The 13,176-nt window shown below is 40.7% G+C and overlaps 1 protein-coding gene and 1 pseudogene across 2 annotated transcripts in view; one reads left to right on the top strand and one right to left on the bottom strand.

Moving 5' to 3' along the window:
* The window catches only part of VCL (vinculin), a 107,293-nt gene extending 94,588 nt beyond the window's left edge, over positions 1 to 12,705 (bottom strand). Inside the window, exon 1 of one of the 2 annotated variants that reach the window (XM_036265117.1) lies at positions 12,412 to 12,705. In XM_036265117.1, coding sequence (XP_036121010.1) covers positions 12,412 to 12,579 — 168 coding nt within the window. In that variant the 5' untranslated portion in view covers positions 12,580 to 12,705. The remainder of the gene's footprint in view (positions 1 to 12,411) is intronic. The other variant, XM_036265118.1, reaches the window with a different exon arrangement.
* Positions 3,704 to 4,017, top strand: LOC118632658 (annotated as a pseudogene).
* Positions 12,706 to 13,176: the final 471 nt, after the last annotated feature.

Genomic DNA, 13,176 nt, shown 5'->3' with positions numbered 1-13,176 from the left:
ACAGGCAATGCCCTCTGTTAGCAATGATTTATAGTTATTTTCCTAACTGGCATTAAATTTCACCAAGATTCACCCACAGCATGATATATATTTTTCCAAATAAGTGTAAAACAGTTTTGGGTAGGGAAGCAGCAAATGGTCTCCCCATTTGTTCATTCAACAAATATTCCTCAAGACTCTGCTATGTGCCAAGCACTTGATGGGTGCTGAAAATTCAAGGGCAGACACAACAGAGCCAATATTTGTCGCTGGGGCTGTAGTGGGAAGAAAGATGTCAAGTAATAATCACGCAAGTAATTACTAACAACTGTGAAAAGCCAATAAAAAAGTGTATAGAAATCATATGATAGAGGGACTTAGTTTTAGAAGCAGAGTCAGGGAGGGTGTCCCTAGAAAACTGACATTTAATATGGAAGCAGAGGATTAGTAGAAATTACCCAAGTAAATAAGTACCGAAGAGTAGTTCAGACCAAAGGAACAGCATATGTGAAGGCCCACAAGAAGCCCTGTGCTTTGGAGAAATGAAAACCCAGTGCCTGGAGTACCACAAGAGGAGGACAGCTGAGGCCAGTCCCAAAGGTCTTTTCCTAACTATGGGGCCCATCACCTGCTCACTCTGCTGCTGTAAGTAAAGTTTTACTTTACTTACAGTACTAGCACATAATCCTTTAAAATAAATAACTTAGCCCTGGACAGTGTGGCCCCGTGGGTTGGGTGTCATCCCATGCACCGGTTGCCGGTTTGATTCCTGTTTAGGGCATATGCCCAGATTTCAGTCTCAGGTCCCAGTAGGGGATGTTCAGAAGTCAGTCGATCAAGGTTTTGCTCAGATATCAATGTTCTCTCTCTCTCTCTCTCTCTCTCTCTCTCTCTCTCTCTCTCTCTCTGTCTCTCCCTCCCTCCCTCCCTCCCTCTCTCCCTCTTTTTCTAAAGAAAAAAAATCAATAAAAATATCTTTAAAAAATAAGATAAAATAATTTAAATTCTGCAACAATGTCATTGGTGGAGAGGATATAAATAACATAAACTGTTACAAGATTATAAATTTCATCTGTATTTTAACAACTTGAGACCAGAGAACGTATCTTATGTACCCTACTATCAACCTAATAATGTGCATAGCTAGAGTCTGATAACTACTTTTGCTATTTGGGGAGAAAAGATATAGGGTAAGAATGTTATGTGCTACTTGCCTAGATATTTTTCTATTAAAGATTTATTGTCCGGCCAGTGTGGCTCAGTGGACTGATCATCGCCCCATGGACTGAGAGGTCCTGGTTCAAATCCTGGTCAGGGCACATGACTAGGTTGTGGGCTCCATCCCGGGGGGGGGGGGGGGGGCGTGCAGGAGGCAGTTTATTGATGTTTCTATCTCTCTCTCTCCTTTCCTTTCTCTCTAAAATATATATATATTATTTTTTTTAAGATTTATTAACACATTCATATATCCTCATCTACTTTAATTGTATGAATAAAAACATATCATCCTCTTCGCAAATAAAAGATGAGCCAGTTCTGCAGGGATGGGGGTGGGGACAGAGAGAAGGCTGGAAATACAGGGAAGCTAGATAACAGAGGCCCCTTACTCCTCAACTCTAAGAACAAATGTGTCATTTCTCTTTCTTCACAAAAAGCTTACTTGTGGGAATAAGTTAAGCTTATTTCTAAAAAAGGAATGACTTTGAGTTGGATTGTGGCCAGCTACAATGAAATTCAGCCACTTTCCCTTAAAACTCATTCAACTGGAAATCTTATCACTGGGATAGTCTCTAAGGGCCAAAGGCTCTATTTTCTGCAACTTAACAATATTTGTAAAACTCTTTTAGCTCTAAGATTCACCACCTGTCATCTTCTACACACACACACACACACACCCTACATTCATATCAATTCAATAAACTGACTTCTGACAAAAGTAACAAAGAATTTTTTGAAATCTAAAAGTCCAAATATGTAATCAACACAATATCATTTATGAATCTTTGTTTCTCTTTGTGAATACTTCGGCAATTGTATATAGTAACCTTTGAGGGCAGGAAAAAATAATCACCATGACTTCTAATGGAGGCAAGGTTAGTGAGCTATCCTCATCGTCATGAAGTAGCCTAGAATGCCTATCTGGTAAGTCAAGTATCAAAACCAAACCTACGGAAAGAATACCATGAGCAAGGGACTGGAATAAGCACTGCACCACAAACATCAAGAAGAATATAACCCAGTCCTTGCCCTCCAAAAACCAAGTCTTAAAAGGAGACACCCTAGGAAGAGGGAAAAAAAAAAAACACACAATCAAATAAATCATCCCGAAACTGATAACCCAGTATACAAGAACACAATCTATAAAGCTTTTGCCAAGGAATTAAAAAGAAGGCAATTAATGCCCAACTCCTATATCTAATTATATAAATTTCCTTTTATCTGTTACTTTAGCATACTCTATCCCTTTGTCTGCACACAGTTAAATAGATTTAATCAACTTAAAGAACCCATATTCCTGGCCGGTGTGGCTCAGTTGGTTGAGCATCATCCTATGCACCAGGAAGTCGCTGCTTTGATTCCCGGTCAGGGCACATGCCCGGGTTTCAGGCTCCATCCCCAGTAGGGGGCGTGCAGAAGGAATCCAATGGATGTTTCTCTCTCATGGATGTTTCTATCTCTCCCTCTCCCTTCTTCTCCCAAATATCATATTCCTCCCTTTTTATGAAATCAATAAAAACATTAAAAAAAAAAAAGAACCCATGTCCTTAATAAATATGTTGAGATTAGAAGTTCTTTCAAGACCTACCCATTATTTTGAAGTTACTTCATTCCACAGTTATTGAAACAGCAGTTAGCTAAGTAGAGCACGGCTCCCTAGACAGCACATGACAGAGAAAGTCTTGGGATGTTTTAACAGATTGGTTTTTTAACTTTTCTTTGCGATTCTTCTTTTTTGGAACGAGGTTATTTTACTTTATTTATTTATTCTTTTTATTTTAATCCTCACCCGAGGACATTTTTCCATTTTTTGTTCAGACAGAGTGGGAGGGAGAGAGAGAGAAACATTGATGTGAAAGGGACACATCGAGTGGCTGCCACCTACACGACCAGCCAGGGCCAGGGACAAACTGCAACTGAGGTACGTGCCCCTAGCGGGAACCGAACTCAGGTCTCTCTGGACCACAGGCCGATGCTCTAACCACTAAGAAACCCAGCCAGGGCTTATTTTATTTATTTTTGTCGTTGTTACAGATGTTTCTCCTTTTTCCTCCCATTGACACCTTCCTCCCAATCCACCTCCCCCACCCCCACCCCCACCCCACCCCCCGCTTTGTAATTCTTGAGCCAGGAAAGTGAAATTAAAGGATTTGGGGGTATTATTTTTAATGGTGAAAAAATATAAAAGCCAGTGCACCTGTATACAGTTAAGTTTGTATTTATATCCAGGGAAACACAAATTGGTTTGGAGAGAAAAGACAATGAAAGTAAAAAACAAATCAAGTTCAAACAGACAGAAATATACTGAGAAACACTGAGATCATGACTTAAAATAGATTTTCTAATTTCAACAATGAAAATGTAATACTTTTGTAACAAGTAAAATTTTGTTCTTTTTGGAAGATGCTATGAAGGCTCAGCATGACAAAAAGTGATTACTCACGGTGTACTGTTCAATAAAATACTGTACATTTGGAGGTATCTTTGAGCTTGCTGAGTAGACATCATGAGCAAAGCTCACCCTCCCAAGTTAAAAATACTTATGGACAAGAAGTTATCATTGAGATTAAACGGTGGCAGACATGTCCAAGGAATAGTGCAGAGATTGATCCCTTTATGAATCTTGTGGGGATGGCAACTAGTAGGCAACAGAACAATACTGGAATGGTGGTAATACAAGGAAATAGCATCATCATGTTAGAAGCCTCAGAAAGAGTTATGAAGAATGGCTGTGTTCACCAGAGGAGTCAACTACGTCCACATGTCCCCTCTCCACTGTTTTACTACAATATAAAAGTCAGATCGTGTACAATGGCATAGTGAACTTTTTTTGTTAAATAAACTTTTGTAATAGTCCAAAAAATTAAATACTGTATTATTTTTAGTGTTTTAGGGAAAATAAAACACTAATTATAATGATAAAATACAAATGAACAAAAATTCCCTACTTATATATTAATCACAACTTCCTTCCCTAATAAACCTTTTTGTAAATTGTTAGGAAGAAACAGGTAAGACAGCCTCGCTCTCCAAAACCATCCGCAATGAAAATGAACAAGTACTAAAATGCCTGATAAAACAGAGAAGCAGCCACCTAGATTCAAAACATATTATCTTATCTATGTGGCCCAATATACCCAAACACATATTGCAAGAATTCTACAGGTCTAGTATACAAGGAAAATGAAAGTCTCCAGTGGGAGGTCCTTTCACCAATATATCAACTTCTCGAGGTGTTTCAGAGTCTTATTACAGATTTGAACTTTACTCCTTACAGCTCACTCTGAAATATGTATACTACATAGCACTGAAGCCTTAAAAAAGCCTTAAATTTATGTTTTCTTCTTCTAGTTCTGTCTATATGTAGGGAAAATTTAAGGGCAGACCTGCCTAGAAAGCAACATAAACTGATAGAACAACCCTTCCTCAGCAAGAGTCCTGAGCACAGAGCATTAATCTAGAGAGAAACCTTGCTAATCTCTAACATATGCTCATTAAGGACTGCTACTTCTTTTGATACAGATCTAATGCTGGTTTACAATGCAGAAATATACCCCACTGTCATGACCATGACATAAGGTACAATGAAAAGGCTGGGCCCAGAACAGCCAGAAAGCAAAAAAGCAGATCAATTTTATAATATCTTTGTTTCCTGCCATAGGGTTCAAGGAAATAAAGACCTTTTAGTGAGAAATTCATGACGCATATTATGACACCTCACTGTTAACAAGAAGGGCTTCAAATAAATATAATCAACACATGGTCTAAATTGTTAAATTGTAAAAAGATACTCCCAATTTTAAAATAATGCAAAATCCTAATGACACTTTCAGATAGGAAGCAACATATTCTCATGTTATGAATTTAGTAAGTGGCTTGCATAGTTGAAATGACTCTGAAATAGAGAACCGCAATCCAAAATAGCCTGAACACTTTTGTTATCTCAAACAATGGGCAGTTAGCCATTCATTCCTCCCTCTTAGTATATATTCTACTTGTTTCAGACAAAGCCCGTTATAAATTTGATGAGACTGTTCAAATTCAGCTGGGGATAGAAAATATTTGTTGCAAAAAAATTCCTATTACTTGCCCTGGCAGCTGTGGATCAGTGGTTAGAGCATCAACCTGCACATAGAAGGGTTGTGGGCTCAATTCCCTGTCAAGGGCACATACCTGGGTTGTACATTCAACCCCTGCCCAGGTCAGGGCTCCTGAGGGAAGCAACCAATCAATGTGTCTCTCTCACATCAATGTTTCTCTTTCTCTCTCTCTCTCTCTCTCTTCCTCTTTTCCCCCCTCATTCCCCAGGTGAGGATTAAAAACAAACAAACAAATTCCTATTATAAGATTTTGTACCTGAAAAATAAAGGGTATGCCTATGTTCATTTAGTAAAAAAAAAAAAAGTTTATATTGAACACACTATGACTAGCCTGACACTGGAAATAAAGGGATGAACACAACAGATATGGTCCCTGCCACTGAGGAACCTACTACAATCTAGTGGAGAATATAAACACTGACCAAGTTTGATGAATGTCACAAGAGAATATATACATGCTATGCTGGACTGTAGACTGGATAATGAGGATATTCCCACTCTACCCCCTTCCTAAACATGCAGTAAAATATCAGAAAGTTGTCAGAAGTCTTTTAAAATAATGACCCTCTCAATTGTGACATATAAAACATAAGCATTTTATATGAATATAAATAATCAGTAATTTTAAAAGTATATAAAATGACTACTTTTTAAACAAATATACAAGAAATATTAAAATCCAAATAAGTCCCAACCCATAAAAGTATTTGCCTTAATGCTGCCCTTACTCCTGGACTGTAACAGAAGGAGCCAACTTATACCGTGGTTGATATTTAGGACTTTTGCTCTTTTATTTTGTCTGCTTAGTGTTATACTAGTGCTATTTATAAAACAGGTCTAGAAAAGCCCAGCTTTCTACTGTGAAGATATATAAATAAATATTTAAATTGGGGCTCCATTAAAATTATAAACATAGTTTTAATAACATAAAATCTCCAAAACTCTTCTGTTCTATCAATCACATGAGTAAATGTTAAGTATTACTGGAACAAAGTTCACATCTGTCCCATTCTTTTTTTCTTTTCTTTTTTTTAATCCTCACCAGAGGACATTTTTCCATTTTTTATTCAGATAGAATGGGAGGGAGGGAGAGAAACATCGACATGAAATGGACACATCAAGTGGCTGCCACCCGCATGACCCAACCAGGGCAGGGGACAAACTGCAACGGAAGTACATGCCCTTAGCGGGAACCAAACCCAGGGCTCTCTGGACCGCAGGCCGGCAGGCCGATGCTCTAAGTGCTGAGCCAAACCGGCCAGGGCGGTCCCATTCTTATATCTCTTTCTTGAGACAAAGTTTTTCAAATGAAACTTCATGATTCCCCAAAGAATCTACAAACCTACTTTAAATGCTATTTAAATTTCTTTTTTTCTTTATTGATTTTAGAGAGAGAGGAAGGGAGAAGGGGAGAGAGATAGAAACATCGATGTGAGAGAGAACATCAACTGGCTGCATCCTACCAGCCCCACACTGGGAATTTGGCCCACAACCTGGGCATGTGCCCTCACCGGGAATCGTACTGGTGATCTCTTGGGAGCATGGGTCGATGCTCAACCACTGAGCCACACTGGCAGGACTAAATGCTATTTAAATACAAAAATAAAATTAAAAATCTTATAGACCTACTTTAAATACTATTTAGTTCTAGTAAACTTCAAGTTAAGCAGTCATATATACTATAAAAAGCCTTTATCTGTTTTGCAGGCATAAATACTTTAGTGTTGATCTGTACCTACTCTTATTTTTTAATTAAAAAGAAAGAAATGCTATGAAATTGAGTGTTGCTGAAACAGAACCCTACCTTCATATCATTCTTTTCATCTAGGCCCTTCACACCAGCCATGCCAAAAACCAGGCTTTAAACAGAGACTTGCCAGGGCTAAGACAAATGGAAACTCTATGACCGACAGCATGTTTATTGCTTCTAATTCCAGATAGAAAAATGCCACTGATAATTAAAAACTTTTTTCTAAGTGGATGTTGAATGGTGGAGTGCAAAATGTACAGGATCCACAATAAGAAAAACAAAATTTGAGTCCAAGCTCCATCACCAACTAGCTGTGCCACTGTGGGCAGTTCACTTAATTTCTCTGATCTACAGCATCTTTTTCACCTGTAAAATTAGGACTATAGCAATACCTACATTAAAGAATTGCTATGAGATTATGTGTGTATATATAATGTATATGTACATATGTGTGTGTGTGTATATATGTGTATTTTATAAACTATAAAAGATTATACAAATGTTCTTTTTACTTCACTATTTTTCCTTAAATAGAAATATGTTCATTTTTAAAATTGGAAAATACCAAAAAGTATTAAGAAAAAGAATCACCCCACAGGTTTATCATGCAAACATTGCTGTTATTTATTTTAACTGAAATAAGTCTAACATAAACCAAAAGAAATTAAAGCAAAATGACAAAAGTAATGGCTGATCACTTTTTAAGAGAACAGACTTTCCCATCAATTTAAAGTAAAGACAATGGTGTCATTTGTCCCAGAACTGGTCCCAACAGTATGATATATGGGTGAGGCTCACAAAAGTCAAGGCCACAAAAACTCCCAAAATAAATATTTCATGAACACAAAGAGTAGTTACAATAAATGTCCTCAGATGCAATGGAGAAGGCAAAGTGTCTGAAGGCCCATTAATAAAACTGGCACGACTGTATACACTGACAGATTTCTAAGGGCCACTTCAATGAGAAGAAAAGAAAAATTTATATACCATGCTATAAGACAGGCAGGCTAAGACTTCTGACTTTTTCCCAACTGCTTACTGGAACTTCTTGAACCTCTCCTCTGTTTCTTCCTTTCCACCTTCTTTCTCCTATACCCTCATTATGATTGCATTAGAATCACTCTCAGTGTTTAAAATGGCCTTATTCCATACAATGGAATATTTTTCAACAACAAAGAGGAATGAAGTTCTGATACATACTACACCATGGATAAACCTTGAAAACATACTAAGAGAAAGAAGTGAGAAACAAAAGGACACATATTTTATTATTCTATTCGTATGAAATGTCCAGAATAGGAAAATCCACAAAGACAGAAAGTAGACTGGTGGTAGTCCAGAGGTGGGGATGGGAGAGAATGAGTGGCTGCTAATGGGTACAAGGTTTCTTTTTTTTTTTTTCTAAAGAGAGAGAGAGAGAGAAAGAGAAACATCAACGTGAAAGGGACAAATCGAGTGGCTGCCCCCCGCAGGGCCCAACCAGGGACAGGGACAAACTGCAACCGAGGCACACGCCCCTAGTGGGAACCGAACCTGGGTCTCTCCGGACCGCAGGCCAACGCTCCAACCGCCGAGCCAAACCGGCCAGGGCACAAGGTTTCTTTTTGAGGGGACAAAAAATGTCCTAAAATTAGATTGCACTGGTGTTGCATAACTCTGTAAATATACTAAAAAACACAAATTGTACACTTTAACTGGGAGAATTATATGTTACGTGAATTATATCTCAACTATTTTTTTTTAAATGATCTTGTTTAGGATCCTGAGTTGAAAAAGTGACATATAAACAAGTATTCCCACCCTACCCCTTCCCTAAGTGTGGAGTAAAAGTAATGACTCAGCTGTGATAAGATATGTATATAAAGTGACCAGACTACTTCTGTTTAACAAATATATACAAAATTACATATCCAAATGAGTCTTGTCCCCCCTCGGAAAAGTAGTTACCTTAGTGATGCCCTAAGTCAAAATTTGGTCCTCAGAGTCTCAATAATTCTGTGCCTTTGTTTGGGTAGTTCTTTCTACTTGTAACACCTTTGTCACCACATCTTTAAATGTTCAAATCCCACCTGGCTTTAAGGCCAGTTCAAATGTTACATTCTCCATGAAGCCTTCCCCATCTCTCATGAAAAGTAATATCATATTCCTCTAAACTTCTGTGGTCCTTCACTTTCTCAGGACCTCTTTGGACTTTCAATCCAGTGTTATACTTCTTCTCAGTATCAACTTACTGCTTTGACATTAAAAAGCGGTCTCAATAAATAACCTATTTAATAAGTGGATGATGATTGCTTAACAATTGAGAATTTCATCTTCACCTAGTAAATATTAATTCTGGAAATATCCAAAAATCATTTAGACTCAAGAATGGTCCATGAAGTAGTAAAGCTAAGGAATGACCACTTTGGATAAAATATTTTTAACCAAAATAAAACAAGACTGATTTGACATATATGTGTATGTAATCTGTAAGGAATTCCCAAATGGAAGCACTCAAATAACGATATAACTTCCCAAGGTTAACTGAAAGAATCCTGAATTATATAAATTCCAGAATATTTATTTAAAAATTAGTTGCATTATTTTCTAGTGATACCACATTTTTTTCTGGGAGTTCTATTATCAAGTTCTACTAATTCTTCTTCTATGTTTCTAATATATATTATTAATATATATTCTAATTCCTTTCCATTTTCCGCACCAAACTACACCTGAGATCCAGGCCCTCATTTTCTTTATGATCAACCAATTTTAAAAGTCTCCTAATTTCTCCCTTGCCCACAGTCTCTTCTTTCCTTCAACAATATTTATGGAGCCCTTGTGTGTGCCAATGTTGAGGGTAAGAACTGAGAAGCACATAAAGAAGTATCAAACGGGCCCTGTCCTCTAGAAACAATCTAGTTTGAACCTCGACACAGGTACATGATTCATCATGATACTCAGCAGCACATATAAGGGCCACAACTGACACTGGTAATTCTAAGCAATGGGTAGGTCCTCTGGCCTCCCCATAACACAATCTATACCTCCTTCACACACTATTCTCATCCTCTCTTCCACTCTTTGTTTATCTTACTGGATAAGGTCTTCTGTTACTGCCCACATGTCATGCACTGACCCATCTCCAATTTCTCTCCAACTTGCCTCCTGAGCTAATCAAGACAATCTACTTGGAGTAACCTAGAAGTGACTTACTCACAAGTACCTTTTGTTCATGATTTACTATTTGTCACCATAATTCTCCCCACTTTCTAAATTATATCTACCACCAATCTCAAGTCCCTTCTTTTGTATGTATTAGGGAGTAGGTACCGATATGTTTGGTTTTTTTTCCAGCTCATAACTGACTGATCTTATTCCTTTAATATTTGTCTCACGGTATCTATTATAGTGTTTCCTAACTAAGGGTGTATATCAAATCACCTATAGAGCTTCTTAAAAATACAAAGATCTTTACCCAACCCCCTGCAAAGCTCCTCAGTAAGTCTGGGTGGGAGTTGGACATCTTTATTACTAAAAAGCCCCACTGGTTATTCTGATGCACATCCCAACCTGAGAATCACTGACTTATTACAATGCTCCCTATTTAGCTGACATTCAATTCTTGTTAATTCATGCACTGAACCTCATAAATAACTTTTCTCTAAATAGCCTAACCAGATATCAACCCCTAGACTACACTAGCCCTGTTCCAAATGCAACATATGGTTTTAAGATTTCATTTCCTGAAGTACTCCTTGGAGGGACACTATTACCTTGTCTCTTTACATTGTTTCCTATTTGTTAAAAAATGAAGGCCTGGAATGTAGCCATGTTAGACAACACTACATAAGAATGTACTCTGGAGTCTTAGATGAATATTAGTGTGTGTGTTTTTTTTTAAAGAACAATGTAGAACTAGACATTTTGAATGAACACAATGTTCTTACTGAACAGATTCTTAGTAAATCTATACAGAAGGCACATCAGAAATTTGGTCAATAGTGTTTCCTGGTCTTCCTACTTACCAGTGTCCTGAACTGTCTGAGACAGTTGAGGGACCCCAGAAAACTGAGGAAGACTTTCAGCTGTTAAAGTGCCTCTAGTGCAGTAAAGTACTCTAATCAGATAAGTAACCAAGCCCCACCCAGACCCACAGTTGCCTCCCAACTACCCTGACATACACTATTTACAGAGCTCAGCAGGGAGCAGTATGAACTTTTCCCAAAGCCAATCAAGTTGTTCCTCACAGACAGAAGTCTGAGTCACCCACCCAGGGTGGGAAAGAAAAGTGTGACATGCCAAAGGAGAGTTATGAGACTGGTCACAGCACCTCTTTTCCTATTTCAGAAGTGGGCTCTGCCTTCTCCAAGAATCACCTCAGGTATTAATCACAGCTGTGGTCTACAGGAGTCTACAGAACGACTCAGCCACCCAGGAAAGTTGTGGATTGGGGAGGAGACTCCCGGTCCTTCTCTCTGGCAGGGGCCTCAGGTCCCAGATTCCACAGGCCTCTCCCAGCAGCTCCATCTTGCTTCCTGCCAGGAGGAGGGGCTGAGAAGGAGGGCCCCGGAGTCTGGAAAGGCCCCAGGAGGAAGCCGGTTGACAGCAGGTAAAGCTAGGTGGAAATCTCCAGGGGAGGATAAAAAATGAAAGGCAGCAGGGTTAAGCAAAAGGGGAAAGGGTAGTGGTGGTCATGAATTACCACATAAAGAAATTACTCGGTGTTTGAGAGTTCCAGAGCTGTGAGCAGAAGTAGAATGTCGAGGAAGGCAGGAGGAGACAGATGAGAGCCAACGGAGTAAAACAAATGGACATAAGGGCAGGCAGCACGTAGCACTGGGGAAGGGTGGTAGGTGAGGCAGGTCTCGGGGTGAGGGGCAGAAGTATTGGAAAGGAGAACGGTATGGCCCAAGAATCCCAGGAAGGAAAGGCAAGGAATTAGTAGGGGAGACCATCAGCCCATAGGCCAGACTGGGAGGCATAAAAAGGAGCTGAGAGTAAGGCTGTCAACGCGAGGGGCAACAGCCTGCTGAAGGAAAAGCGCCATCCAAACAACTACCATTTATTAAGCACCTAGTTTGGTTCATGCGTTGTGCTAAGTATTTTATAATACCACCTCACTGAATCTTCACAACAAACCCACAAAGTAAGCATTATTATGATTGACCCCACTTTATAGATAAGGAAACTGAGGCCCAGAGAGGTTCAGGGGCATGTTCAAGGTCACAGCGAGGGGGAGTCTAAATTCGAACCCATGGCCGTCTGTCTCCAGAGCCCAGGTGCAAAGCCACAGTCAGAGAGTGGGCAAAAGGGAGCTGCAAGGCGGACCCGGGGATGTTTCCCGCCCGGTTCCGCTCCCCACCCCAGGCCCAGAGCGCTCACCCGGACGAGGTTGCTGACTGCCGCCTGCACGGCGGCCACGGGCGCGGTGAGGTCAGGGATGGCTTTGCCATCCACCTCGCCTTCCTCGTGCATTATCACCAGGTGCGAGATCTGCTGCGCCACCGGCTCCAGGATGCTCTCAATCGTGCGTGTATGAAACACGGGCATCGCGGCGGCGAGCGGGGCGGCGAACCGCGGGCAACAGAGAACTGGGAACAGCGGGGCCGGGAACCCGAGGACAGACGGACTCTGAGCGGCGACTACAGAGTCCGGGCTTCCCTCGGCGTTACCAGCCTCACGGGCGCCCCGCCCCCTCGCGTCGTCGCGCCAAATGGCAGCACAGTTCAGACCCGGGATGCCACTCCTATTGGTCCCTCTTCGAGATGCTCCGCCTCTGCCCCCACGCCTCCAAGACCCCGCCCAGCCCCGCCCCCATTCCCAAGGGAGGGGCCTGGGATTGGGGCTACGCCGCCGGGATTGCGACTGGATTCCCAAACCCTAACGCCGGGCGCTCCTTATAAGGGCATGGTGGGAGCGGAGCGTGCTGTTCGAGTCAGTAGCCCCGCCTCCCGGGGCCGCCTCCCGCCAGGGTTCTGCGGAACTCCGCCCCTCTGCAGAATCACCTCAGCGGGGCGGGGTCTCAGCTCCCGGGACTGGAGTCTGCGGAAACCAGGGAGCCATAGGTCTGTCTCCTCGTCTCCTCTCCAACTTTCCCTTCACAAGACACCCTTGAAATGCTCATTCCATTTCCTCTCAGTAATACAT

Source organism: Molossus molossus, unplaced genomic scaffold, assembly GCF_014108415.1.
Source record: "Molossus molossus isolate mMolMol1 unplaced genomic scaffold, mMolMol1.p scaffold_m16_p_17, whole genome shotgun sequence".
NCBI classification, from domain to species: Eukaryota; Metazoa; Chordata; class Mammalia; order Chiroptera; family Molossidae; genus Molossus; species Molossus molossus.
This window is presented reverse-complemented; position numbering and strand designations above follow the sequence as displayed.